This window comes from Budorcas taxicolor, chromosome 6 (genome assembly GCF_023091745.1).
Source record: "Budorcas taxicolor isolate Tak-1 chromosome 6, Takin1.1, whole genome shotgun sequence".
In the NCBI taxonomy this organism is placed as follows: Eukaryota; Metazoa; Chordata; class Mammalia; order Artiodactyla; family Bovidae; genus Budorcas; species Budorcas taxicolor.
Window position 1 is genome coordinate 72,103,510 of NC_068915.1, and position 25,709 is coordinate 72,129,218.

The 25,709-nt window shown below is 47.5% G+C and overlaps 1 protein-coding gene across 1 annotated transcript in view; it reads left to right on the forward strand.

The window, feature by feature from the left end:
- CRACD (capping protein inhibiting regulator of actin dynamics) overlaps positions 1-25,426 on the forward strand; it is a 33,236-nt gene extending 7,810 nt beyond the window's left edge. The window contains exons 3-8 of the mRNA XM_052642316.1: positions 2,995-3,063; positions 5,510-5,692; positions 6,294-9,186; positions 20,328-20,518; positions 21,216-21,378; positions 25,266-25,426. Of these exons, the coding sequence (XP_052498276.1) occupies positions 2,995-3,063; positions 5,510-5,692; positions 6,294-9,186; positions 20,328-20,518; positions 21,216-21,378; positions 25,266-25,426 (3,660 nt within the window). The remainder of the gene's footprint in view (positions 1-2,994; positions 3,064-5,509; positions 5,693-6,293; positions 9,187-20,327; positions 20,519-21,215; positions 21,379-25,265) is intronic.
- Positions 25,427-25,709: the final 283 nt, after the last annotated feature.

Below are 25,709 nucleotides of genomic sequence, written 5' to 3' on the forward strand. Positions count from 1 at the left end.
GGGCCAGCCGGGAAGAGGGGGAGGCGAGGGAGACGAGCCCTTTGCACCCCCTCTTCCCAGCGTCTTCCGCTTAACTCTTTGGAGACTCGGGCTGCCCTCACCCCCGAGCTGCACCGTCCCCTCTCTGCCGTCACTGTGCATCCTGACTGTTTCTTACGTGTCTGCTCTGCATCTGTGACCATATAACTGTTTGTTCTCCATCTCCAAACTGTTGAGCTCCTTGAGGACAGACTGGGTCTTACACATCTGTATGCCCAGGATAGCATCACTGCCTACTTAGGAGCACTGAATAATTACTTGTGGAACTGGACTGACTTGAAATGAGAAAAGAATGAAGTAGGTGCCGCACAAGCATAGAATATTCAAACCGACCAGCTTGAAGTTTACTTAGTGTGGAAAGTCACCTTGATCCAGCACTATCCTATCTAAATTTTGTCTCTCTCTCTTTTTTTTAAGTTTAGTTACGGTTGTGCTAGGTCTTTGTTGCCGTGCATGGGCTTTCTCTAGTAGTGGCGAGCGGGGGCTACTCTTCATTGCAGTGCGAGGGCCTCTCACTGTGGTGGCTTCTCTTGTTGTGGAGCATGGGCTGTAGGCACACAGTCTTCAGTACTTGCAGCACGCAGGCTCAGTAGTTGTGGATTGTGGGCTCTAAGGCTCGGACTCAGTGGTTGCGGTGTACAGGCTTAGCCCACAGCATATGGGATCTTCCCAGAGCAGGGATCAAACTCATGTCCCCTGTATTGGTGGGCAGATTCCTATACACTGTACCCCCAGAGAAGTCCATTCTTTTGACACTTTGAAAGAAACACTCTGAGCAGATCCTGAAATAAAAGTCCCTTTAGCAGCAAGGCAGTGGCACCCCATTCCAGTACTCTTGCCTGGAAAATCCCATGGATGGAGGAGCCTGTTAGGCTGAAGTCCATGGGGTCGCTAAGAGTCAGACACGACTGAGTGACTTCACTTTCACTTTTCACTTTCATGCATTGGAGAAGAAAATGGCAGCCCGCTCCAGTGTTCTTGCCTGGAGAATCCCCGGGATGGGGGAGCCTGGTGGGCTGCCGTCTCTGGGGTCGCACAGAGTCCGACACGACTGAAGCGACTTAGCAGCAGCAGCAGTTAGCAGCAGCAGGAGAGCCTTCGGGCCTCTTATGGGAAAAGGAGAAACAGTCCTACTGGTAGGTAGATAGGCGGTTCTTAGCAGAGGCTCAGTCTTCCCATGCTTACAAGAAAGCATTCTCTGTGCTATGCCTACCGTGGTGCCTGAAATGATGTTGGGTGTTACTAAAGTGCCCCTGGAAAAAGTCATACTTATTATCAGCTAATGCATCATAAGAATAGTAAGAAAGCTAAGTGCTCTCCAAGTTGTAGAGCAAAAGAAGGAAGGAGATAAAAGACGACAATCTCCTTTGTTGTCTGTCTCTGCCTGGGCCCAGCCCTGATGCCTCCTGGTGCCCATGCCTGTGGGTAGTAGGTGAAGCAGGCACAGGGAGGGCCCCTCTCTCTTGGCTGATCCCACATTCCTCATCTCCAGTCTCTTGAGTGCTGGGCAGGAACATTAGCCATTGGCCTTGATTCAGGGATTCCTATGGACCAGAGCAACTGTCTTCCCTGTCACTGAAGATCTGATAAGCACAGGGCACAGTGGTCTGGGGGACAAGGTGGGTCGTTCATTCAGTAGGTGCTCAGCTGAGGGATCACAGTGTAAACACAGGACTGCCTTAGTGCAGTTTACATTCTAATGGAGTGTCACACAACAAACAACTCAGCAAATAGGTATCATAATTTCGGATTAATAAAAATGCTGCCTAGAAAATGAAACGGTGACACAAAAGTGAGCAATGTGGTTGGAGAGGGCTTTGCTTCTTTAGATAAGGAAGTCAGATGGCCCTGAGAAGGCGTGGAGGGTGTTCTTGGCGCAAGGAAGAACAAGTACAGACACCCAGAGACGGAACTCAGTGTGTCCTGAAGGAGGCACAGAAAGCAAGCTAGTGTGGATGAGGGCGAAGGGTGGCTGTGGATCACAGTGTAGACGCTGGGTCATTTAGACCACGGGAGAAGGGGCGAATTGTTTGGAAAGTGATCAGAAACTGCTGAGAAATTTTTGAATTTATTTTTTATTATTTTTACCTTAGTATCTTATTTTCCTTTTTGACCGTGCCATGAGGCATGTAGCATCTTAGTTCCCTGACCAGGGATTGAACCCTCGTGCCCCCGCATTCAAAGTGTGTAGTCTTAACCACTGGACCGCCAGGGAAGTTCCCCTCTGAGTAGTTTTCAGCAGGGCAGTGATACAATCTGACTTATGTTTTCTAAAGATGCTTCTAAGTGTGGTGCAGAAAATGGACTGAGGTAGGGCAAGGTGATGTTCTGGATCCGGAAGGGGCAATGAGACCCTTTTGTAAACTTAGGTGACAGGAGGCAGAAGGTATACCTGGTGCACGTGACGTGATATGCATGTACCCAGGACCTGCAGGGTGACTGCGATGTGAACCGTTAGCCTTTTTCTTCCTCCTCTTCCTCTCTTTTCCTCTCTCCCTCCCTCCCTTCCGCCAGAGTTTTCTCGCCTCCTCTGGTCACCTACCTCCTCAGCCCAGGCCTGTGTGTGCCACTAGAAGGGCCCCCTTTCTTTCTCATGGAGAAGAGGTCTGGCAGGTGAAGGGGGTGGAAAGCAGCCAGCCAGGCTGAAAGCTGTGAGGTCAGAGTTCTGCCTGGCTGGCGACAGGGCAGTCCCCGATTCTCTCAGCAGCGGGGAAACACATCAGGGACTGAGGTTGGAGCCCACCCAGATGGGGAATGAGTTGAACTCTAGGGAGAGGGGAGTGAATACTGAGCCTCCAGAGCCCTGGTGGAATCTGGACACAGCAGAGTCTCCACCGTGAACCTGCCAGCGCTCTCTGCTCAGGGAGGGGGTGGCCCTCCGCACAGACGCTGGCTGCGTTTGCCCAGGACTTCCTGTGCTCCCGTTTGACTTGAGCACTCTCTCTGCCGTTCCAGTCCAGTGAGACGCCCAGTTCTCCAAGTCCTCTGAATCTGCCTGGAGCCAGAAGTGAGATGGAAGAGAAGGTAACGTGATTTGAACTTGTGTTTGTAGCTTCCTTACGCTTTAACTTCTGTTTTTCTTTTTGTTGGGCGAGCTGCTGCCTCATTTTTCCATTCATAAATGCTGCCTTCATCTATTACTTTAAATCTCTTCAAAATGCAACCAGTGGTAGATGTTGGCATCTGTTTCCATGGCGATGCAATGGCTGGAACTAAACCCTGCTCTGAAAAACTGCCACGCCCTCACCAAGTCTGTTTGGAGTCTCAGATGTCGGTAGTTTTCCTAAAAACATCATGTATTAATACTTCAAGACACTGGTAAGCCATTGAAAAAGACATTCAAGAATACCTGAAGGTGAAGAGTCTGTAAGGAAAAGAGTATCCTTCTATTTGTTGTTGTTTAGTAGCTAAAGTGAAAGTGAAGTCGCTCAGTTGTGTCCGATTCTTTGCAACCCCATGGACTGTAGCCTACCAGGCTCCTCCATCCATGGGATTTTCCAGGCAGTAGTACTGGAGTGGGTTGCCATTTCCTTCTCCAAGTCGTGTCCAACTCTTTTGCGAGCCCATGGGCTGTAGTCCGCCAGACTCTGTCCGTGAGATTTCCTAGGAAAGAATGCTGGAGGGGTTGCCATTTCCTCCTCTCGGGTGTCTTCCCAGCCAGGGGGTGGAATCCACATCTCCTGCTGTGGCAGGCGATTCTTTACCATTGAGCCACCTGGGAAGCCCCTCCTCCTATTTAGAGATGCCCAGGAAAGATGATAGCATTTCTTCACTTATGTGTATTTCTGGTTTTTAACTTTTCTGCATTCCACTGAAACCTGGGATATTGCCTAAGGAGCCCTGTGGCGATCATGGGCATCTCTTCAACAGGGGAGTGTCCCCAGGTCAGGGGGTGGCTCAAGACAGTCCCACCACCCAGATGCAGAGGCCCAGCCTGAATAACTAGACATGAAACACTGCATTTAAATCTCAGCTTCAAATGCTTCATCTGTGTCTTCGGTCTATCACATTTGGCTCTAACTCCCTTTATTCATGCATTCATTAGGGGATAGAAATGTTTAATTCCCGTCTCTTCAACAGAGGTTTAGAATTTGACGCCTATCATAAAGATAACCATAAATAAATAGTCTTAGGAGACCAATGACTGGAATTATTTTTCCTTACTTCCATGCTTCTTGTAATAAATTATTATTTACTGAGCATTTACTTTGCTCTTGGAGCTAGCTATGTCTTTTATCTTTGTGCATAAATATGAAGGGTAATTGCAAAAAACAAAGCCATTGGCTAAACCCACCGACTTTGCACTTAACAGCACAAACAGTCAAACAGGTGAACCCTGGCCTCCACGGATGCTGCGGAGGAGGAGGAGAAACGTAGGGCCGTGCGCGCCCCCTGCTGCCCGGTGTGGCCAGGAGCCCTTGCCTCCCTGCCTGCCTGTGAATTCTCTGAAGTTACGGGCCTGGTTTTGGCTCAGCCTGGCTTCTGAGCCTGGGTCTCTCTGACCTACTTAAATGTTTACGATTGGTCTCAGGTTGTGGTTTTTAAGTGACCATACCTGTGATACAGAGCTGCAAGCGGTTCTGCAGTTCATCCTTTGAAGAACTGCCCTTCACGTTCTCACCTGGGGGCCTCCTCCTTTTCCCTTTCAGTGCGCCAGTGCCCCGCGACTCTGGCGTGATTGTGCCAAAGCATTTTTGCCGATAACACATCTGATGACCTAGGTGGAGAACTTATTGTTCCTTCTTTCAATAAATATTTATTGACCACTTAACAAGTGAGATTTGCTACTTGGGCATAAAGAGGATTGACACAAAGGTGAAAAAAAAGATGCTATGCTATGCTAAGTCACTTCAGTCGTGTCCGACTCTGTGTTACCCCATAGACAGCAGCCCACCAGGCTCCCCTGTCCCTGTACGTCCCCTCTAAAGTAAGAGCTGAGGCGTGTACACGTCTGTGGCAATGGAAGGCGCTCAGAGTTACAATGTTCTTAGCATAGCGATGAGCTTGTCCAGGGCTTAGCAAACTACTGCTCATTTTAGGCCCTGTGGCCATAAAGTTGCAACTACCAGACTCTCCTTTGTTCTGCTCTTCCTTTGTAGTACAAAAGCAGCCACGGGCAATGGTGTTGCTGTGTACCAGCAAGACTTTACCCAGACAGGACCCCTGACTATGTCTTACTGACCCCCGATCTAATCTAACCCACATATCATTCACAGTAGGAAAATTAGTCCCTGGGAGATTAAATGGCCTTTACCAGTTAATACGGATATCACTGGTGAAACAAATGCTCAGTGTCTTTTGGTTCTAAAAGCAGTGCTCACTTCACTATGCCCATGAAGCCCCTGCGCTTGGCAGCATCTCCTGGGCCAGGCTGGGCCAGGAGCAAACTCTAACAAGGGCCACCATGCTAGATTCCCTGCAAGCTCTTCTCTCAGCTGGACTGACTTCATATTTTCAATCTCCACTGTAGGTTGCTCCAGTTAAACCGTCCCGGCCCAAGAGGCACCTTTCTTCTGCTGGCACCATCGAAAGTGTCAACCTGGATGCCATCCCCCTGGCCATCGCTCGACTGGATAACAGTGCTGCCAAGCACAAACTGTCCATTAAGCCCAAAAACCAGAGGGTGTCAAGGAAGCACAGGCGACTTGTCGGGGTATGTATGGCCTGGCAGACATCCTGATGCTGCCTAGTGGGGTGGTGCTGTGAGGGGCCTATGGAAGGAACTTGGTCTCTCCCTGTCGGGGATATGGCTCTGTTGCTGGCACAAGAGTGAATGGGCCATTTCTCTTCCACCACCCTTTCTGACCTGTTGCCCCCCATCAGTGGCTGGTGGACCTCAGAGAGAGGCTCCTTTCCGAGGGGCTCCAGACATTTTGCTTTGCAGCAGACAGATGGCTCACTTTCCTATGCCATAGCCTGAGTCAAAGGTTCTTCAGTTTGATTAGACTTCTGAGTCATAAGTTTCAGGGGACATTGATGACGTGCTCATCTTATTTTTCCTCACCTTTCTAATGCTGGGCTACTGGTTTTCCTATGATTGCACATGTATATTAAGAAAAAAGAATTTGAGGATGACATATAGAGAGGAAACCCAACGTCTGAAGTTCTTCCCTGCCTGCGGTGACCTGTGTCTGTGGTGGGAACGTGGTCCCTCTTTCACGATGAGGAGGGCCACCCACATCGGTGAATGAGATTGTAAATAAAGGTGGCCTGTGCACAGGGAAAGCTAATTCTGTTTCCCTTACCCACGTTAGGATCGACAGAACGAGCGCGGTGGCCTTCTGCATCAGCTGTCCCTGGACCAGAACGGACACCCTGGAGAAGACAAGCCAATCTGGCATGAAAGAGAGCCGGAGCCGCTGGACTCGGAGGAAGAGAAGCGACGCCAGGAAGAATACTGGCGGGAACTCGAGGCCAAGTGCAAACGGCAGAAGGCCGAAGCTGCGGAGAGGCGACGCCTGGAAGAGCAGAGGCTCCAGGCTCTGGAGCGGAGGCTTTGGGAGGAGAATAGAAGGCAGGAACTCTTGGAGGAAGAGGAGGAGGAGGAGGAGGGAGAGGAAAGAGAAATACAGCTAGAGGCAAAGAAGAGGCAGCGCGAAGAAGAGACGCGGAGCCTGGAAGAGCCGGGTTCCCAGGGCCCAGAGCAGAGGGAGGAAGAGGAAGGAGGACTCCCAGAGGCCGAGGAGCCCGTGTGCCCGGAGGAAGAGGCGCGGCACCTGGGGAGATGCTTGGTGCAGGAGGAGATGGAGGCTCAGAGCTGGCAGGAGGCCGAGAACCTGCGACGGGAGGAGGAGGAAAGAGAGTTGGAGGAACTCCGAAGACTGGAGGAGCTGGAGGAGCAGGGGCGGAGGGCAGCCGAGAGGCAGCGGCTGGAAGAGGAGGAGAGGCAGCGGGAGCTGGAGGAGGAAAAACGGATGGAGGAGCTCAGGAGGCAGGAGGAGCTCAGGAGGCAGGAGGAGCTCAGGAGGCAGGAGGAGCTCAGGAGGCAGGAGGAGCTCAGGAGGCAGGAGGAGCTCAGGAGGCAGGAGGAGCTCAGGAGGCAGGAGGAGCTGGAGGCCCAGAGATGGCGGGAGGAGGAGGAGGTGAGGAAGAGGGAAGAACTGAAGAAGAGAGAAGACTTAGAGGCCAAGAGGAGGCAGGAAGTGGAGAAGAAGCTTCAGGAAGCACCGAGAGTGGAAGAGGAGAATCAGCCGCAGCTGGACCACAAAAGCGGCTTGAGGAGCCCATTTCAGAGCGACTTAGCAGAGAAAGCAGAAGACCAAGATCACCCGAAACTTGAAAAGCTGAGAGAAAACTCCGAGAAACCGAGTATTTGGGTGAAGCAGAGCCAAGAGGCCACTGGGACATCGGGGGAGCAGCCCCGAAGGCAGGAGGAAGTTCCTGGGGATCGTGGTTGTGGACGGCAGGAAATGAGGGAAGAAACCAACATGCAGCCTCCCCAGAAGCAAGAGGCCCAGGTGGAAGAGATGCTGGCGCCAGGAGAGAAGAAGGAAGCTGCCACTCCAGAAACAGACAGAAAGGTGGAGGAACTCAGATGGCAGGAGGTGGAGGAGAGGCAGACCATGCCCAGACCGTACACTTTCCAGGTGTCATCAGGAGGGAAACAAATTCTTTTCCCCAAAGTCAATCTGAGCCCGGTGAAGCCCATGAAAGATGAGGGGCTCACCTCAGCTCCGCAAGAGCCCAAGGCCCCCAAAGCTAGCCCAGCCTCCCACACCCTGCCCTCGACCCTGAGCATCCCCCACACGGCCATCCTGGTCACCGGAGCCCAGCTCTGCGGCCCAGCCGTCAACCTGAGCCAGATCAAGGACACTGCGTGCAAGTCTCTCCTGGGCTTGTCGGAAGAAAAGAAGCTGGTGGATGTCCCAGCCCTGGAAAACCCACCCCGAGCCCTGGGGGAACCCCGGGCAGGCAGTGCAAAGACCAGGCCCCCACCAGAGTCTCCAAGCAGCACAGCTGCGCTCGCTGAATGGGCTTCTATTCGATCCCGAATCCTGAAGAGCTCGGAGAGTGACCAGCGTGGTGAGAGAGAGCAGTCTCGGGCTGGGGATGAGTACACGCCCAGGGGCCGGTGTGATTCCCGTGGAAACCTCCGGAGGACCCCGCCCGTAAATGCCAAATTCTCCATTAAACCTGCCTGGCAAAAGTTCTCTGATGGCGGCGGTGAGGGCTCCAGACCCAGCACGGAAGGGGAGAGCATCAGGAAAAGATCTGGGCCGGGACCCAGCGAAGAGGCCGTGCCCCAGCCCCCTGCTGCTGATACTAAAGAGGCCCTGAAAGATGCAGAGAAACCCAGGGCGCACCAGGAGCCAACGGACACCACAGAGGGGTGCAAATTTGCCAAAGACCTTCCATCTTTCCTCGTTCCAGGCCTCCCTTACCCTCCACAGAAAGCAGTGGCCCCGGTGGAGCCCGTGACCACTTCAGATGGCCAGACCACAGATGGAGCAGGAAAGTCAGAGTCCACGATGCCAGGTGGGGAGGATAAAGCTTCCCTTTTCGGAATAAAATTGAGAAGGACCAACTACTCCCTGCGCTTCCACTGCGACCAACAAACAGAACAGAAGAAGAAGAAAAGGCACAGCAGCACAGGGGACAGTATCGATGGGGCGCCGTCGGCCCCAGGGAGCACACATGGAGAGCCAGAGATGGAGGCTGCAGCCCTCAAGCCTGGCCCCTTGCTCCCTGCAGAGAGGAAGCCAGCCCCAGCCCCCTGGAAGGACTCCTCTGAAAGCCCTCCCAGCCTCTCTCCTCCTGCGGCCCAGCCCGGGCCCCCACTGGCCGGCAGCCAGCCCCCGGCTCTGGAGCAGGACAAGGTGGCCAACAGGTTGCCCCTGGCCCAGAAGCCAGCCCTGGCTCCCAAGCCCTCAGGCCAGACCCCACCACCCTCCCCGCTCTCCAAGGTGAGCAGGCCCTACTTGGTGGAGTTGCTGACTCGCCGGGTGGGGAAGCCCGAGCCGGAGCCCAGTGAGCCGTGCAAGGAGGGCCGGGACAGCGGCTGGCCGCCCTCGCCCCCACCGCCTGAAGAGAGAAAGGAGCAGAAGCGGGATAAGGAGGAAGAGGTGGAAACTGAGAGGAAACCCGCTTCCCCGGTGCCATCCTCTGGGCAAGAGAAGCCTGCCCCAACGCCCGAGGCAGGGAGGAAAGGTGCGTAGTTGCAGATCGCAAAGCTCTGCCCCTGTCCAGCCTCCTGAGTCACAGCTAAAGGCACAACTGCCCAGGGCTGGAGGTAGCCCCTGGAGCTGTTGTTGGAGCACTTCCCTGGTGCCCCGTTCCCCAAGGGCCGTGACTCCTGAGTCAGAGTGAGGCTTTGTACTTGTCTTTACAGTTTTGGAAATGTGGACTGACTTGTGTGTCTGCAGCTCACACCCATTAGTGATCCTTACTTACACAAGTAGTAAGTTAGAGATGCTGCACAGACTGATACACTTTAGGTTGACAGTGAAATTGTTAGTCGTGTCCAACTCTGTGGGACCCCATGGACTGTAGCCCACCAGGCTTCTCTGTCTATGGGATTCTCCAGGCAAGAATACTGGAGTTGATAGCCGTACACTTCTCCAGGGGATCTTCCCAACCCAGGGATCCAACCTGGGTCTCTGCATTACTGGCCATTTCTTTACTGTCTGAGCCACTAGGAAGAAGGTGTCATTAATCTTTAGGAGGGGCCTGTACAGTAACGATAAAGACTGGTTTCTTACCCCAGTGTGTGCGCTCTGCTTCTGGGCAGTAGCGACAGAAACTGAGGAGGTGGGACTTCAGGGGACTTTTAACTAGCCCGCAAGGAGCCGCAGTATGCATAATCAACTCTGTCTGTTTATGCACAAGGCCCTGGGCCCTGGCCCCACCAGCTTGCTACTGTGAAGCCCTCTGGTAAGGAAATTTTAGGGCAACCCTTACTCCTGGCTGCCCCTCGTGTTTCTTCATACTGGATGTTTGGGGCAGTGTGGTGATCACTTGGTTTGACTTTGGGGCCCCAAAAACCTTCATCTGATACTTTTTGGTTTTGCAGAGTAGGTGGTCAGGTGTGGGTCATAGCCCAAAATTTGCTCTTCAGGTTTCTGTAGGGAAAGTTTAGGTAGTTGTTTAGATTTGGGGTGGGTTTTGCAGAGATAAGAACTCCCTCAGGGACACTGGTTTGGCTACTTGCCTTACGGAAGACCCTGTCGTCCTTTTTAAGCAGGCTTTCCTTGGCTCCCTGGCCTGGTGCATTGATCAGCAGCACCAGATCCTATCTCCCTATTGGTTTCTGTTTGTCCTCCCGAAGAGGAGCCCAAATTCAGGTGGTGGTGGTTTTACCTGTGCGCTGGGCTCTAGGCATTAACTGCAGTCAGTCCCCACAAGCCTGTTAAGAGCCGTGCCTTAGATTGCCTAGGGTCTGTGGACATAAGCCCCATTGGCTTTCAGAACTAGGTGTTTTGGGGGCTGGTCACTGAGGTAGAAGTCTTAAACGCTGAGGTCCAGAGGTGGGGGTCCAAATCCTTTGCTTCTCAGAGAGAGAGAGAGGGCGTTGCGCTGAGTTCCCTCCTGGTTGTGGATCACTGTGCCTGGGGACGGGGTTTATGGTGAGATTGTGTCTCAGCCTCTCCTACCCACTTCCATGTATGGTTTTTGTTTCTGTTCCCCTGATGTGCTAGCGTCAGTCAGCTAGTTTCTGGATCCCTTTACAAAGGAATTGTTCTGTATGTGACTGTGAACGTGGTTGTCTGTGGGAAGAGTGGAGTTCAGGCTCCCTGCGTCACCATCTTGAAGCAGAACCACTGTTTTCAGTTTGGACTCTGGCTTTTGTGTTGTTCCCTCTTGTGGCATCATCAGCGCTCCTCTCACAGCTGACCCGCTCTCTGATTCTCTTATCTTCTCTGCTCTCTCTTAGAGAGATTCTTCTAACTTTTACCAAAACCTGTTGCTGCCCCTGTTTTCTTTCTCAGTATTGAGATTCTGGGCTGACAGTCTCTGCTAATTGACGTTTTCTTTATTTGGTAGAAAAGTGTGAGAGCAAGGACCGCATGGTGGTCTCTACCTGAGACTGTTGGGGTTTTAACACTACAACTCCAGGCCTGGGCTGACCAAATTCTTTAGCTGGATGCCTATCTGGATAAAAGTATTAAGCCTGGACCTCCAACTTATTTGTTAATTGTATGTATATAGTACCATCATTAGCTAAAACCCATGGAGCACCACAGGTACTGAGGCTGAGATTCACTGAAACAACAATGGATGTAAATCCACATTGCAAATCATGGTGCAGATTTTTATTTTATTGGGCCAACTTCTTGTCAGATCTGATTTCTTCGTGGAGTATCAGGCAAAGAACGTGACAGCTTTGCTGTGTTCTTAGGCTTGCATTATCAGTAGTATGTTTAATCTGTTTGTTTGCTGGAATTTCATTATACCATCTGTCCATTTCATAAGAGATCATTTGGTTCAAAGAAGATATGTCCTAAACTCACTGAACTGCAGATCCTCAGTACAAGTGAGCAGAGCAAGTGAGGACACGAGTACAAGGCCTCTCCCTGCATCACATCACAGGGCTTCCAGCTTCCCTTGAAGCTGTCTTTATTTTCTTTTTTTTTCAAAATTGAAGTGTAGTTGGTATACAATATTGTGCCAGTTTAAGGTATATAGCCTAGTGATTCATTTTCTGTGTATTTTGTTTGCAGATTATATTCCATTATAGGTTATTACAGGATATTGGGTATAAATTCCCTGTGCTGTACAGTAGATCCTTGTTGCTTCCATATTTTCTGTACAGAAGTTTGTATCTGTTAGTCCTTCCAATTTATCCCTCCTGCCTCCCTCTCCCCCTTGGTAACCATAAATTTGTCTTCTGTGCCTGCGACTCTGGTTCTTTTTTGGTAGTCATTTGTGTTATTTTTTTTTTTAGGTTATGCATATCATGTAGTATTTGTCTTTCTCTGACTTTTTTCACTAAGCATAATATTCTGTAGGTCCATTCATGTTACTGCAAAAGGCAACATTTCATTTGCTCTTATGACTGAGTCATATTCCACTGTGGCTTCTCTTCCATAAGATAAACAGAAACCAAGAGGGACGTATGGTCTTTACACTGCTGATCAACATGCCAGTCCAGGAAACCAAGATGTGGTGTGTATATGTATGTGTGTGTACATATGCATGCCAAGTCGCTTCAGTTGTGTCCGACTCTTTGCAACCCTATGGACCGTAGCCCGCCAGGCTTCTCTGTCCAAGAGGTTCTCCAGGCAAGGATACTGGAGTGGGTTGCCATGCCCTCCTCCTCTATCCCAACACAGGGATAGAACCAGCATCTCTCACAAGTCCTGATTGGCAGGTGGGTTCTTTACCACTAGCGCCACCTGGGAAGCCTGTGTATACATGTGTGTGTGTGTGTGTGTGTGTATTGTGTGAGCCCATATATAAACATGCAATATATACACACTCCACATCTTCCTAAGTCAGTTATCTGTTGACAGGCGCTTAGGTTGCTCCCACATCTGGACTATTATAAATAATGCTTCTATGAACATTGAGGTGCCTGTATCTTTTTTAATTAGTTTTCATTTTTTCCACATATATACCCTAGAGTGGAATTGCTGGATCATGTGGTCGTTCTATTTTTAGTTTTTTAAAGAACTTCCATCAGTTCAGTTCAGTTCAGTCGCTCAGTTGTGTCCGACTCTTTGCAACCCCATGAATCACAGCACGCCAGGCCTCCCTGTCCATCACCAACTCCCGGAGTTCACTCAGACTCGCGTCCATCGAGTCAGTGATGCCATCCGGCCATCTCATCCTCTGTCATCCCCTTCTTCTCCTGCCCCCAATCCCTCCCAGCATCAAAATCTTTTCCAGTGAGTCAACTCTTCGCATGAGGTGGCCAAAGTACTGGAGTGTCAGCTTTAGCATCATTCCTTCCAAAGAAATCCCAGGGTTGATCTCCTTCAGAATGGACTGGTTGGATCTCCTTGCAGTCCAAGGGACTCTCAAGAGTCTTCTCCAACACCACAGTTCAAGAGCATCAATTCTTCGGCGCTTAGCCTTCTTCACAGTCCAACTCTCACATCCATACATGACTACTGGAAAAACCATAGCCTTGACTAGACGGACCTTAGTCGGCAAAGTAATGAATATTTTTGAATATGCTATCTCTGCTTTTGAATATGCTATCTAGGTTGGTCATAACTTTTCTTCCAAGGAGTAAGCATCTTTTAATTTCATGGCTGCAGTCACCATCTGCAGTGATTTGGGAGCCCCAAAAATAAAGTCTGACACTGTTTCCACTCTTTCCCCATCTATTTCCCATGGAGTGATGGGACCAGATGCCATGATCTTTGTTTTCTGAATGTTGAGCTTTAAGCCAACTTTTTCACTCTCCTCTTTTATTTTCATCAAGAGGCTTTTTAGTTCCTCTTCACTTTCTGCCATAAGGGTAATATTAAGGGAACATTTCATACAAAGATGGGCTCGATAAAGGACAGAAATGGTATGGACCTAACAGAAGCAGAAGATATTAAGAGGTGGCAAGAATACACAGAAGAACTGTACAAAAAGGATCTTCACGACCCGGATAATCATGATGGTGTGATCACTCATCTAGAACCAGACATCTTGGAATGTGAAGTCAAGTGGGCCTTAGAAAGCATCACTACGAACAAAACAAAGAACCTCCATAGTGGTTCTTTATAAAGTTCTCCACAATGATTACACCAATTTACATTTCCACCAACAGTGTAGGAGGGTTCCTCTTTTTCCATATCATCTCCGATATTATCTATAGACTTTTTGATGACAACCATTCTGACCTGTGTGAGGTGGTGTCTCATTGTGGTTTTGATTTGCATTTCATGGATAATTAGCAATGTTGAACCTCTTTTCATGTGCCTGTTAGTGACTTGTGTATCTTCTTTGGGAAAATATCTATGTAGGTCCATTTTTTAAAAAAATTTATTTGTGGCCACGCTGGGTCTTTGCTGCTGCATGTGGGCTTTCTCTAGTTGTGCTGAGCTGGGTCTGCTTTTCATTGCTGCTAGCAGGCTTCTCACTGCGGTGGCTTCTTTTGTTGCGGAGCATAGGCTGTAGGTGTGTGGGCTTCAGTAGTTTCGGCTCGGGGGCTCTAGAGCTCGGACTCGGTACTTGTGGTGTGTGGACTTAGTTGCTCCACAGCATGAGGATTTTCCCGGACCAGGAATCAAACCCATGTCCTTTGCATTGGCAGGTGAATTCTCAACCACTGGACCATCAAGAAAGTTCTTCGGTCCATTTTTTAATTGGGTTGTCCTTTTTTTCCCCCCTATTTTTTTTGGCCATGCTGCATGTCATGCAGAATCTTAGTTCCCTGACAAGTGATCAAACCTATGCCCCCTGTAATGAAAGCATTAGTCCTTTGACATTTAACATAAAGAAATTATTGATAAGTATGTACTTATTACCATTTTAATCTTTGTTTTCCAGTAATTTTTATAGTTCTTTGTTCATTTCTTTTTGTTTTTCCTTTTGTGGTTTGATGCTTTTCTTTTGTAACATGCTTCAGTTTTTATTTTTGGTTTTTGTGAATCTATTATATGTTTTTGATTTGTGGTTATGATGGAGTTCATGTATGTTGACCCATGACTATATCTGCTTGCTTTAAACTGATAGTCATTCAGATACATTTTAAAAGATCTAGTTTTATGCTTTCCTCCCTCATGTTTTGTGATTTTGCTGTCCTATTTTACATCTTCATGCTTATCCTTTTACTATTTATTATAGTTATAATTGCTTTTACACTTTCTTGTTTGTTTTTTGATCTAAGTACTGGATTATTGGGGGGGCGTCCCTGATGCCTCAGTGTTGAAGAATCCACTTGCAATGAAGGAAATACAAGAGACTCGGGTTTGATCTCTGGGTCGGAAAATCCCTGGGGGCGAAAATGGCAACCTGCTCCAGTATTCTTGCCTGGGAAATCCCATGGACAGAGGAGCCTGGTGGGCTCCAAAGGGTCACAAAGAGTCGAACACAACTGAGCACACACACTGAATTATTTAGGTGATCTTCAGTTCTTACTATAGGTTTGCCTTCCCTTTCCTAGAAATTCTTCTTTTCTATTTAGAGAAGAAACTTCAGTATTTCTGTTAGAGTAAATTTATTATTGCTGAATTCTTTTTAGTTTTTGCTTGTTTGAGAAATTCTCTCTCCTTCTATTCTAAACGATCATTTTATTGGGTAGAGTATTCTCAGTTTCAGGTTTTGACCTTTCAAGACTTTAAATATATCACTCCACTCCCTTCTGGCCTCCAAAGTTTCTGCAGAGAAATCAGCTGATAACCTTACTGGAATTCCCTTGTAAATAACTGTTTTTCTCTTGTTGCCTTTAGAATTCTCTCTTTAACTTTTGCCATTTTAATTATAATATGTCTTGTTGTGGTTCTGTTTGGATTCATTTTGTTTGGGACCCTCCAAGCTTTTTCAAATACATTTCAATTTCTGGTGGCAGCGTGGCCATCTCAATTCCTGCAGCCACAGTCTCTCCACTCCACAGCCACACACTAGATCTGGGATGAACACAACGAGGAAGGGACAGAACCCTGGGCGGAGTATGAGCGGTTTTTTCAAATTCATTTTCAATCTTCTTTCTCTTTTCTCTGTCTTAGAACCTCTATTATACACAGGCTTGCAAGTTTTATATATACCATAGATCTTGTATGTTGCTTTCATTTTCTTTTTGTTTTTCTGTCTTGTGTTTGATTGGGTGGTTTTCATTATTCTGTCTTCCAGGTTGCTTATTCTTCATCTTTTAGCTGGCTATTCATTGCTCTTAGATTGCTTTTTTTTTTTCTATCTTGGCAGTTGAGTTATCTATTTTTGATTGGTTCATCTTTACAGTTTCTAGTTCCTTGTTACAGTGACCTGAATTTCTATTAGTAATCTTTCTTAATTCAGTTAGCATTTTTACTATCACTGTTTTGAACTGGAGTTGGGTAGACTGGTGAGCTCTGTTTCATTATTTCAGGGAATTTCTCTTGCTTTTTAAATTGGGAGTAGTTCCTCTGCCTTTTCATTTTATTTTATGAATTTAGGAGAAACATTATCTGTTGTGGTCTTGGAGTATTTTTACATGGGTGCATCCCTGTATGGATTATGTGTGCTCAGTGCCTTTGGTATGAGGGCTGGGTTGATACGGATGCCAGCCATGTTTTCCCTCAAGTTGTGCTGGCCATTATCACCTTGAGGAGGGGGTGTGTACTGGGGGATCTAGAGCCTATGCGGGGTGTGAGATGGGACTTCCCCTCTGCTCTGTAGCTGTTGCCGCACTTTCAGCAGGGAGGTCTGATTCCCCAGTCGTTAGAGTAGCCTTGTGGGTCAGGCTTGATCAGGCTCTGTTCTCCTTGAGTGCATGCCCTGCTCCAAAGGAGGGGATTGCCGAAACAAGTGAAGCCTGTGCATTCACAGAGGGCCTACACACCTGTGTAGGTGCACTGCTCATACTCAGCCCGGGGTTCTGTCCCTTCCTCGTTGTGTTCATCCCAGATCTAGTGTGTGGCTGTGGAGTGGAGAGACTGTGGCTACAGGAATTGAGATGGCCACGCTGCCACCAGAAATCTGGCTGCCTCTGTGGTACTTTTCTCCCAGGGTGGTCTGCTCCAGAACCAGCACTGAACTGCAGTGAGGAGTGGATGGGGCTTTCTTGCTTGGCTGGGAGACAAAACTGGGGCAGGCTTCTGGGGGACCACCCAACCACATGCTGAGAATGGCCACCACCCCATCCAGATCACATCCGAGGGCCCCCCAGTCTGTCTCTGAGTAGCTAGACCAAGTCTTTTCCCAGGGGACAGTTGGCCCAGGTCACACACCACTGTGGTGCAGAGTAAGGCTGAGGAGTTCACCCAGCTCAGACTGCAGAGTGCAGCAGGCTGGCAGCCACCAGGGCAGAGCTCTCTCCACCTTGATTGTTGACAAGCCAGTACATGCACCATCCTCATGAGTAGGTCTCTGCTTCTCCAGCCCTCTGTCCCAGAGGTTCTCCCGCAGCCAAGGGGATTTGTCTCCTCCACGAAAGATACTAGGACTGGGGTGTCCAGTCTGTGGCTCAATCTGTTAGCTCCCCAGGGTGAGGGTCCCTGAATAGGGATCAAACCCATGCCCTCTGCAGTGGAAGTGCAGAGCCCTAACCACTGGATCACCAGAGAATTCCCAAGAACACTTAATTTGTAGAGCAGTTCAGTTCAGTTAGTCGCTCAGTCGTGTCCGACTCTTTGCAACTCCATGAATTGCAGCACGCCAGGCCTCCCTATCCGTCACCAACTCCCGGAGTTCACTCAACTCACGTCCATCGAGTCGGTGATGCCATCCAGCCATCTCATCCTGTCATCCCCTTCTCCTCCTGCCCCCAATCTCTCCCAGGGCATCAGAGTCTTTTCCATTGAGTCAACACTTCACATGATGTGGCCAGAGTACTATACTTTCAGCTTTAGCATCAATCCTTCCAAAGAACACCCAGGGATGATCTCCATTAGGATGGACTGGTTGGATCTCCTTGCAGTCCAAGGGACTCTCAAGAGTCTTCTCCAACACCACAGTTCAAAAGCATCAATTCTTCGGTGCTCAGCCTTCTTCACAGTCCAACTCTCACATCCATACATGACTACTGGAAAAACCATAGCCTTGACTAGACGGACCTTAGTCGGCAAAGTAATGTCTCTGCTTTTGAATATACTATCTAGGTTGGTCATAACTTTCCTTCCAAGGAGTAAGCGTCTTTTAATTTCATGGCTGCAATCACCATCTGCAGTGATTTTGGAGCCCCCGAAACTAAAGTCTGCCACTGTTTCCACTGTTTCCCCATCTATTTCCCATGAAGTGATGGGACCGGATGCCATGATCTTCGTTTTCTGAATGTTGAGCTTTAAGCCAACTTTTTCACTCTCCTCTTTCACTTTCATCAAGAGGCTTTTTAGTTCCTCTTCACTTTCTGCCATAAGGGTGGCGTCATCGCATATCTGAGGTTATTGATATTTCTCCTGGCAATCTTGATTCCAGGTTGTGCTTCTTCCAGTCCAGCATTTCTCATGATGTACTCTGCATATAAGTTAAATAAGCAGGGTGACAATATACAGCCTTGACGTACTCCTTTTCCTATTTGGAACCAGTCTGTGGTTCCATGTCCAGTTCTAACTGTTGCTTCCTGGCATGCATACAGATTTCTCAAGAGGCAGGTCAGGTGGTCTGGTATTCCCATCTCTTTCAGAATTCTCCAGTTCCACACAGACAAAGGCTTTGGCATAGTCAATAAAGCAGTAATGGATGTTTTTCTGGAACTCTCTTGCTTTTTCCATGATCCAGCAGATGTTGGCAATTTGATCTCTGGTTCCTCTGCCTTTTCTAAAACCCAGCTTGAACATCTGGAAGTTCACAGTTCATGTATTGCTGAAGCCTGGCTTGGAGAATTTTAAGCATTACTTTACTAGTGTGTGAGATGAGTGTTACTATATGCCAAACACTGTTCTAAAGGTTTTCACACCCAAGACCCCTTTTAATCTTCACATCAGCCTGATGAGGCCTGTGCCATTATTGACTCTAGTTTATGGATTAGAAAATGAAAGCTTGGAGAGATTAAGTAGCTTTTCTGGGGTCACATAAAGTCAAACTCAGGTCTGCTCAATTCCAGAGCCCAATTACTCAACCTCTGATCCTCTCCACCTGGGAAGCTTGTTGCCCCAACTTGCACAGGCAAGACAGTCCACCATGCTAAGAGCACAGACTGGAAGTCAGAAGTCCTCGGCTCAGGCTTCAGCTGTGCACTAAATGACCATGGTCACTGCCCTTGATGGCTTTGGACTCAAGTACGCACATCTATCAAATGAGGGCAGTGGGCCAAAACCACCGTTTCTCACTGTCTTCCTCCAAGTCCTGGTGCCCTTAGCAGCCCCACTAAGGAGAGCAGTGCCCCCCTTTCCTCTTTTATACGTTTGGTCCACTTGTTTCGTCAGGGGACAGTGTGGGGTTGGGGCAGGGGGAGGAGGAAGTTCCATTGAAAAAATAAATTTTAAAAAGCAATAAAAAAAAGAACAATCAAATAACTACCTGGGTCCTCTGTAGGCCAGATGTTTTTTGACAGTGGAGACGATTTTCTCTTCCATTTTGAGGAAAGAGAAATGCTCCTGTTTTTTTCCTTTGAAGATGCTACTTTCCCATCCAGGGTAGTCACTCAGGTATTGGCACATTGTGTGTCAGAAAGGGATACCTGACTGTTTCTTGATTAATATGTCACAGTTTTAGGGGATGAGGGACTGAGATGAGTCAGCAGTTAGTTTCAGGGCAATCCTGCTTTTTGTCTTGACTGATTCTGTTGCAGGGTGGTGGGGTGTGGGTCCCACATAGCCAAGCTGGTGTCAGTTCAACTCAGTTCTGATTCTCTACTGGAGACATCGTTAGAGTCCACAGGTTATGAGCTCAGTCCTACCAGACTGCCCCCAAACTGGATGCCAATTGCAAATCCACGTTGTTCAGTTAGTTTGCTAGAGGATCTCACATTTTACTTACTAGGGAAACATTTTACTTACTAGGGAAACATTTTACTTACTAGGTTATTGGCTTAAAGTTTATATGTGTGCTGTGCTTAGTCATTTCTGATTCTCTGTGACCCTTTGGATGGTAGCCCACCAGGCTCCACTGTCCATGGGATTTTTCAAGCAAGAATACTGGAGTGGGTTGCCATTTCCTTCTCCAGATGTTCCTGACCCAGGGATCAAACCTGCATCTCGTGTGTCTCCTGCATTGGTAGGCAGATTCTTCACCTGCTGAGCCATCAGGGAAGCCTGTGTGTATACACACACACACGCACGCACACATACATAAAAGTTTATATATATATATAAAGAATATAACTCAGATGGAGGAGATGAAGAGGGCAAGGTATGGGAAACGGGCATAGAGCTTTGATACTTTCTGAGCTGGTCACTCTCCAGCACCTCTGTGTGTTCTCAGCTCAGAAGCTCTCCAGACTAGTCCTTTTGGGTTTTTATGGACGCTTCATTACAAGTTGTGATCAATTAAGTCATCAGCCATTGATGACTGAACTCAGCCTCCAGCCCCTTGCCCCTCCCTAGAGCTTGAGGGTGGGACTCAAAGTTCTAACCCTCTGATCACGTGGATACTACCAACCAGACTCCATCTTTACATGCTTCCCAGGAATCACCTCATTTAGCAGAACAAGAGAGACCTTTATGCTCTCATCAGTTAGGAAATTGCAAGGGTTTTAGGAATTCAGTGCCAGAAACAGGGACAAAGATCAAATATGTATTTCTTATATCACAATATCAGTCTTTTTTTCCCCATAGAAAAGCCGATGCTTCAGAGCAGACACTCCTTAGATGGCTCCAAACTTGTGGAGAAGGTTGAGACTGCGCAGCCACTGTGGATAACGCTGGCGCTGCAGAAACAGAAGGGGTTTCGGGAGCAGCAGGCAACTCGGGAAGAGAGGAAGCAGGCCAGGGAGGCCAAACAGGCAGAGAAGCTCTCCAGAGAACATGTAAGTAGCCTGGTCTTTGGCTTTAACTCTGAGCTTGGCTCGCTCTCTCTTTTATTTTTTGAGCACCACAAGGCTCTTGGGGTCTTAGTTCCCTAACCAGGGATTGAACCCAGGCCCTGGCAGTGAAAGTGCCAAGTCCTAACCACTGGACAGCCAGGGAACTCCCAAGCTTGGCTTTCTTTTAGTTCATAGGATTTAAAACAACAGTAACGAGAAAAGGCTGGCTGGGAATGGTGGAAAATACTTAGAGTAGAACAGTAAATCAGTTGACCACTGTTAAGCCAAAGAGGTATTTTCAGTTAGAAATATGATTTGGTTTCCTTATGCTCTTAGGTTAACCTAATTTGGCAGAATCCTCACACACAACAATTATAAGAAAAATACGAAAATAACTTTATTTTAAGCAGTGGGTCGAGAGGAAATTAGGAGTCTTGCTCTGTGGCTCTGATTGTATAGTTTGATGGGACTCTTCCGGGAAAGCATGTAGCATCCCCTCTTTGGGACATCTGACCGAGCTTCTCCTTGGCTGAGGGCCAGGGCTGAGCACACACTGCTCCCCGTGCAGTCTGGCTCCTCCTCTGGGAGCAGAAGAGGGGGGCCAGCTGGTGGAAACCTCCAAGCAGCTTTGCCTTGCATGGTCAGTCCTTCTCTGCCTTTAGGATGGATACATGCATTTCCTGACTTTCTGTCCTTGCAGGTCAGTGTCACCCCACAGCCTGGAAGCAGCAGCGTCAGCAGAGCTGGTTCCCTGCACAAGCCCACCACTCAGCCAGAAGAGAAGAAGCCAGAGACACCAGTGTCCAGGCTTGAGCGCAGAGAACAACTCAAAAAGGCCAACACTCTTCCTACATCAGTGACAGGTAAGAGAGAACAGGTCCATTTCTACTTATGTGTACTTGAAGGTTTTTTCCCTTAAAGCATGTTTTATTTCCTCCAGTGTAAAAACTAGCACAGCATTTTAGGCATTTCAGAGCACAAGCTGTCTTGCCACCCTATTCATAAACTTTGACATGGATAAATATCATCAGAAACATACCCACTATCAGTGGGGTGATGATACACATTTAACAGTCAGGTCTTCAGGGATTGGAGATACCTGTGATTTGTAGTATTTGTCCTTTTCTGTGGTGTAAATACTCCCAGCCATGGCTAATTTCAAACTACCAATGTGATATCAAGTGGCTTGTTAAATTCCTGAGCCTTTAACAAGGTGATATGCGCCTTCTCCGCCTCCACTGCCTGTGGTCCAACAAGATGAGGTTTTTTGACTTCCTGTAGCAAGAAAGACTGCATACCACAAGAACCATCTAAACAAAAGAAGAGACAAGATTATATTAGGATGTGGGGAAAGGGTGAATTTTAGGTAGAATTTAAATGGAGCCAGTGTTTTTTGATAGTCTCAAAGCCAAGTAGTTGACATCAAGCCTGAGCTGAAAAGCAGATTCAGGAGCCTGTTTCCTTTAATGCCACATATTTAAGACCAATGTGAGAAAGCTGTGTGAGAAATGCCCTACCTGGAGCTCTGCCCTGGCTGGAAGTGGAAACTGCTTCTCTGAATCATGGTGATCCAAGTGGCTCAGATGCTCCAGGCAAAAGTGGGCTGGCCCCTTCTTATCAATGTGATTTCAGATAGCTAACTTCTGACCCAGGTGTGACATTAGAGAGCACAGTTGTTCTGCTCTAAGTCCCTGATGTTAATGAACAGCAGCAGTGCTTATACAAATTCATGACATGTAAGAGATACGGGCAAGTTTAAAAAAAAGTCTTTATCCTGTTAAAAGATAAAATGATCCAGTAATGTTTATGACTTTCCTTATTGCAAGTCACTTGGAGGATGGAGAGTTTGAAAGAGCTTCCTCTCAGGAGCTGTTCAGTCGGTCAGTTCAGTTGCTCAGTCGTGTCCGACTCTTTGCAACCCCATGAATCGCAGCACGCCAGGCCTCCCGTCCATCACCAATTCCCAGAGTTCACTCAGACTCACGTCCATCGAATCGGTGATACCATCCAGCCATCTTATCCTCTGTTGTCCCCTTCTCCTCCTGCGCCCAATCCCTCCCAGCATCAGAGTCTTTTCCAGTGAGTCAGCTCTTCACATGAGGTAGGCAAAGTACTGCAGTTTCATCTTTAGCATCATTCCTTCCAAAGAAATCCCAGGGTTGATCTCCTTGCAGTCCAAGGGACTCTCAAGAGTCTTCTCCAACACCACAGTTCAAAAGCATCAATTCTTCGGCGCTCAGCCTTCTTCACAGTCCAACTCTCACATCTATACATGACCACAGGAAAAACCATAGCCTTGACTAGATGGACCTTAGTCGGCAAAGTAATGTCTCTGCTTTTGAATATACTATCTAGGTTGGTCATAACTTTTCTTCCAAGGAGTAAGCGTCTTTTAATTTCATGGCTGCAATCACCATCTGCAGTGATTTTGGAGCCCCCGAAACTAAAGTCTGCCACTGTTTCCACTGTTTCCCCACCTATTTCCCATGAAGTGATGGGACTGGATGCCATGATCTTCGTTTTCTGAATGTTGAGCTTTAAGCCAACTTTTTCACTCTCCTCTTTCACTTTCATCAAGAGGCTTTTAAGTTCCTCTTCACTTTCTGCCATAAGGGTGGTGTCATCTGCATATCTGAGGTTATTGATATTTCTCCCGGCAATCTTGATTCCAGCTTGTGCTTCTTCCAGTCCAGCATTTCTCATGATGTACTCTGCATGTAAGTTAAATAAGCAGGGTGACAATATACAGCCTTGACGTACTCCTTTTCCTATTTGAAACCAGTCTGTTGTTCCATGTCCTGTTCTAACTGTTGCTTCCTGGCGTGCATACAGATTTCTCAAGAGGCAGGTCAGGTGGTCTGGTATTCCCATCTCTTTCAGAATTTTCCACAGTTTATTGTGATCCACACAGTCAAAGGCTTTGGCATAGTCTATAAAGCAGAAATAGATGTTTTTCTGGAACTCTCTTGTGGGGACTGTTAGGGTCCCTGTTTTCCCCAGTAGGCAGCCCTGTCTGTTCCTCAGAGGACACCCACCTTCTAGACACAAGATTTTTTTTATGCCTTAAGAAATAACTGCTAGCTGAGGTCTGGAAATGTAAAGAGGTCTCACGAGGAAAGCTATATTTACTATTTGGTGTGGAGGAAAAAAACTGTACATTTGAAAACCACTTTGGAAGATTTTCTCAAGGACTTCCAAGGGACTTACTTCATTTGATCTTATACCCAGGAATTAAGGATTCTAAACATCATATTGATAAGGGTCAAGAGAGAATTCTTTCAGAATTCTCCAAAGTCAACAACGAGATCAACCTTTGCCTGCCTGATTTCTTAGAGACACCAAAGGGTAAATGCAGTTCAGAGTTGGCTCCACCTTAATAAAACAAGCCTTCTTCTGAAGTTTTGTCTTTTTATTATTTCCAGAGTTCTGCATAACTGTAAGGCCACTGCCATAGGCACTACATATGACCCGAAGATAAGATGGGAGCCCTCATCATACCAAGCCTCTGAGGTCTGATAAATGGTGATAGGAGGCAAAGGAATTTGTTAGACAAGTCTGAGTCATAAGAGCAGGCAGGATCCATAGGGTTTGGAGGGAGGAGGGATGCAGGGCATGCTTGGAGGAGGAAGTAGCTTTTAACCTTACCAGCTAACAAGTTCAAACTTCAAACTGAAAGGTTGTTGTTGAATTATGACGCCGGGATTCTTGGCTTCCGGAGGAGAAGAATTCAATCCGGGGCCAGAGACGAAGCTTGCCCGCTCAGAGCTTTTGTGTAACAAAGTTTTATTAAAGTATAAAGGAGATAGAGAAAGCTTCTGACATAGGCATCAGAAGGGGGGCAGAAAGAGTACCCCTCTGCTAGTCTTTAGCTGGATGTTATATAGTCATCAGCAGTCTGTTAATGAAAGAAAGGAATGTCTCAAAACTTAGAATGGCACCAGGCCCCTCACCCATAAGATGTATTTTGGGATAATCTTGGCTCCAAATGGTTCATCTTGGGCCATAAAAGGATTAACTTGAATCTTGAAGAAGGGCAGAGCACCATACAAATAGTGTTATTTACATAGATTAGAGGAACAATATCGGAGTATAACATACTGGTTTATCAAGTAGGTCCTGAGCCAAAAGGCGGAACTGACTTGAAGACAGAGTTTGGGGTACATGCATAGTACATTAGCATAGCTTAAGATAAACATTTCCTTAAGAAAAAGGCATTGGTTAACTTCAGGTGAAACCAGGTGTCATGGCAACACAGAATTTTAAGAGAAACCTCCTTTTAAATTTGTATAGAGAAGGAAAAAAAATATCGGTAGTTTGTTTCTTCCTGCCGCTTAAGGGAGATAAAAATGTCTGACACTTGCAGGCTATTTCCTCCATTTGGAGACCCCTGGCCTTCCTGCCTGTTACCCTCTCAAAACTACTGGTTTAATCTTTTTCTTCATCAAATTGACTAGTTGCATGACTTAGAATCACAAATTTACCTATTATTACTATTATTGTGCAGGTATAGCTTCTGTGCACAGAGAAAACTGGATTTCTAGAAATTCTTTGAAATTAAAATTGACTGCACTGTGATCACTGTAATTCTGTATGCAGCCGTTAGGATCACATAGGTTTCTTTCCCTAATTTCTTCTTGCTAGAGATGCTCAGTACTTCAGTGGGTTTTGCTTTCTTAATCTCATACTTGTGATAAATCCAAAAAATGTAGCTCTGACTTACATTCTTTTCTCCTTTTCCTTCAAAATCTAGTGGAGATCTCGGATTCAGCTCCCCCAGCACCACTGGTGAAAGAAGTCACAAAGAGGTTCTCCAACCCAGATGCTGCCCCCGTGTCAACAGAGCCAGCCTGGCTGGCTTTGGCCAAAAGGAAAGCCAAGGCCTGGAGCGACTGTCCGCAGATTATTAAGTAAAGAGTGACTCTTATCCATTCTTATTACAGTCATTGGCTCTTCTCTTGCCCTTTTTATTTATTTATTTTTTATATGAGGTAAAGAAAACCAAACTAGGAAAAAGAAGCATGTTTTATAGGCTCTAAAATAATGTTTAGAAACTGAACTGGTGGTGTTCCTTGTAAAGAGTGTATTTGCACAACCCTAGGTCCTGGTGCCTTGAGCTCCTCCTAGTTTTGAAGAGAAAATTCCGTCCGAGGGACCACATGAAGTAAAATCTCTCGACTAAGACCTCACAAGAGCC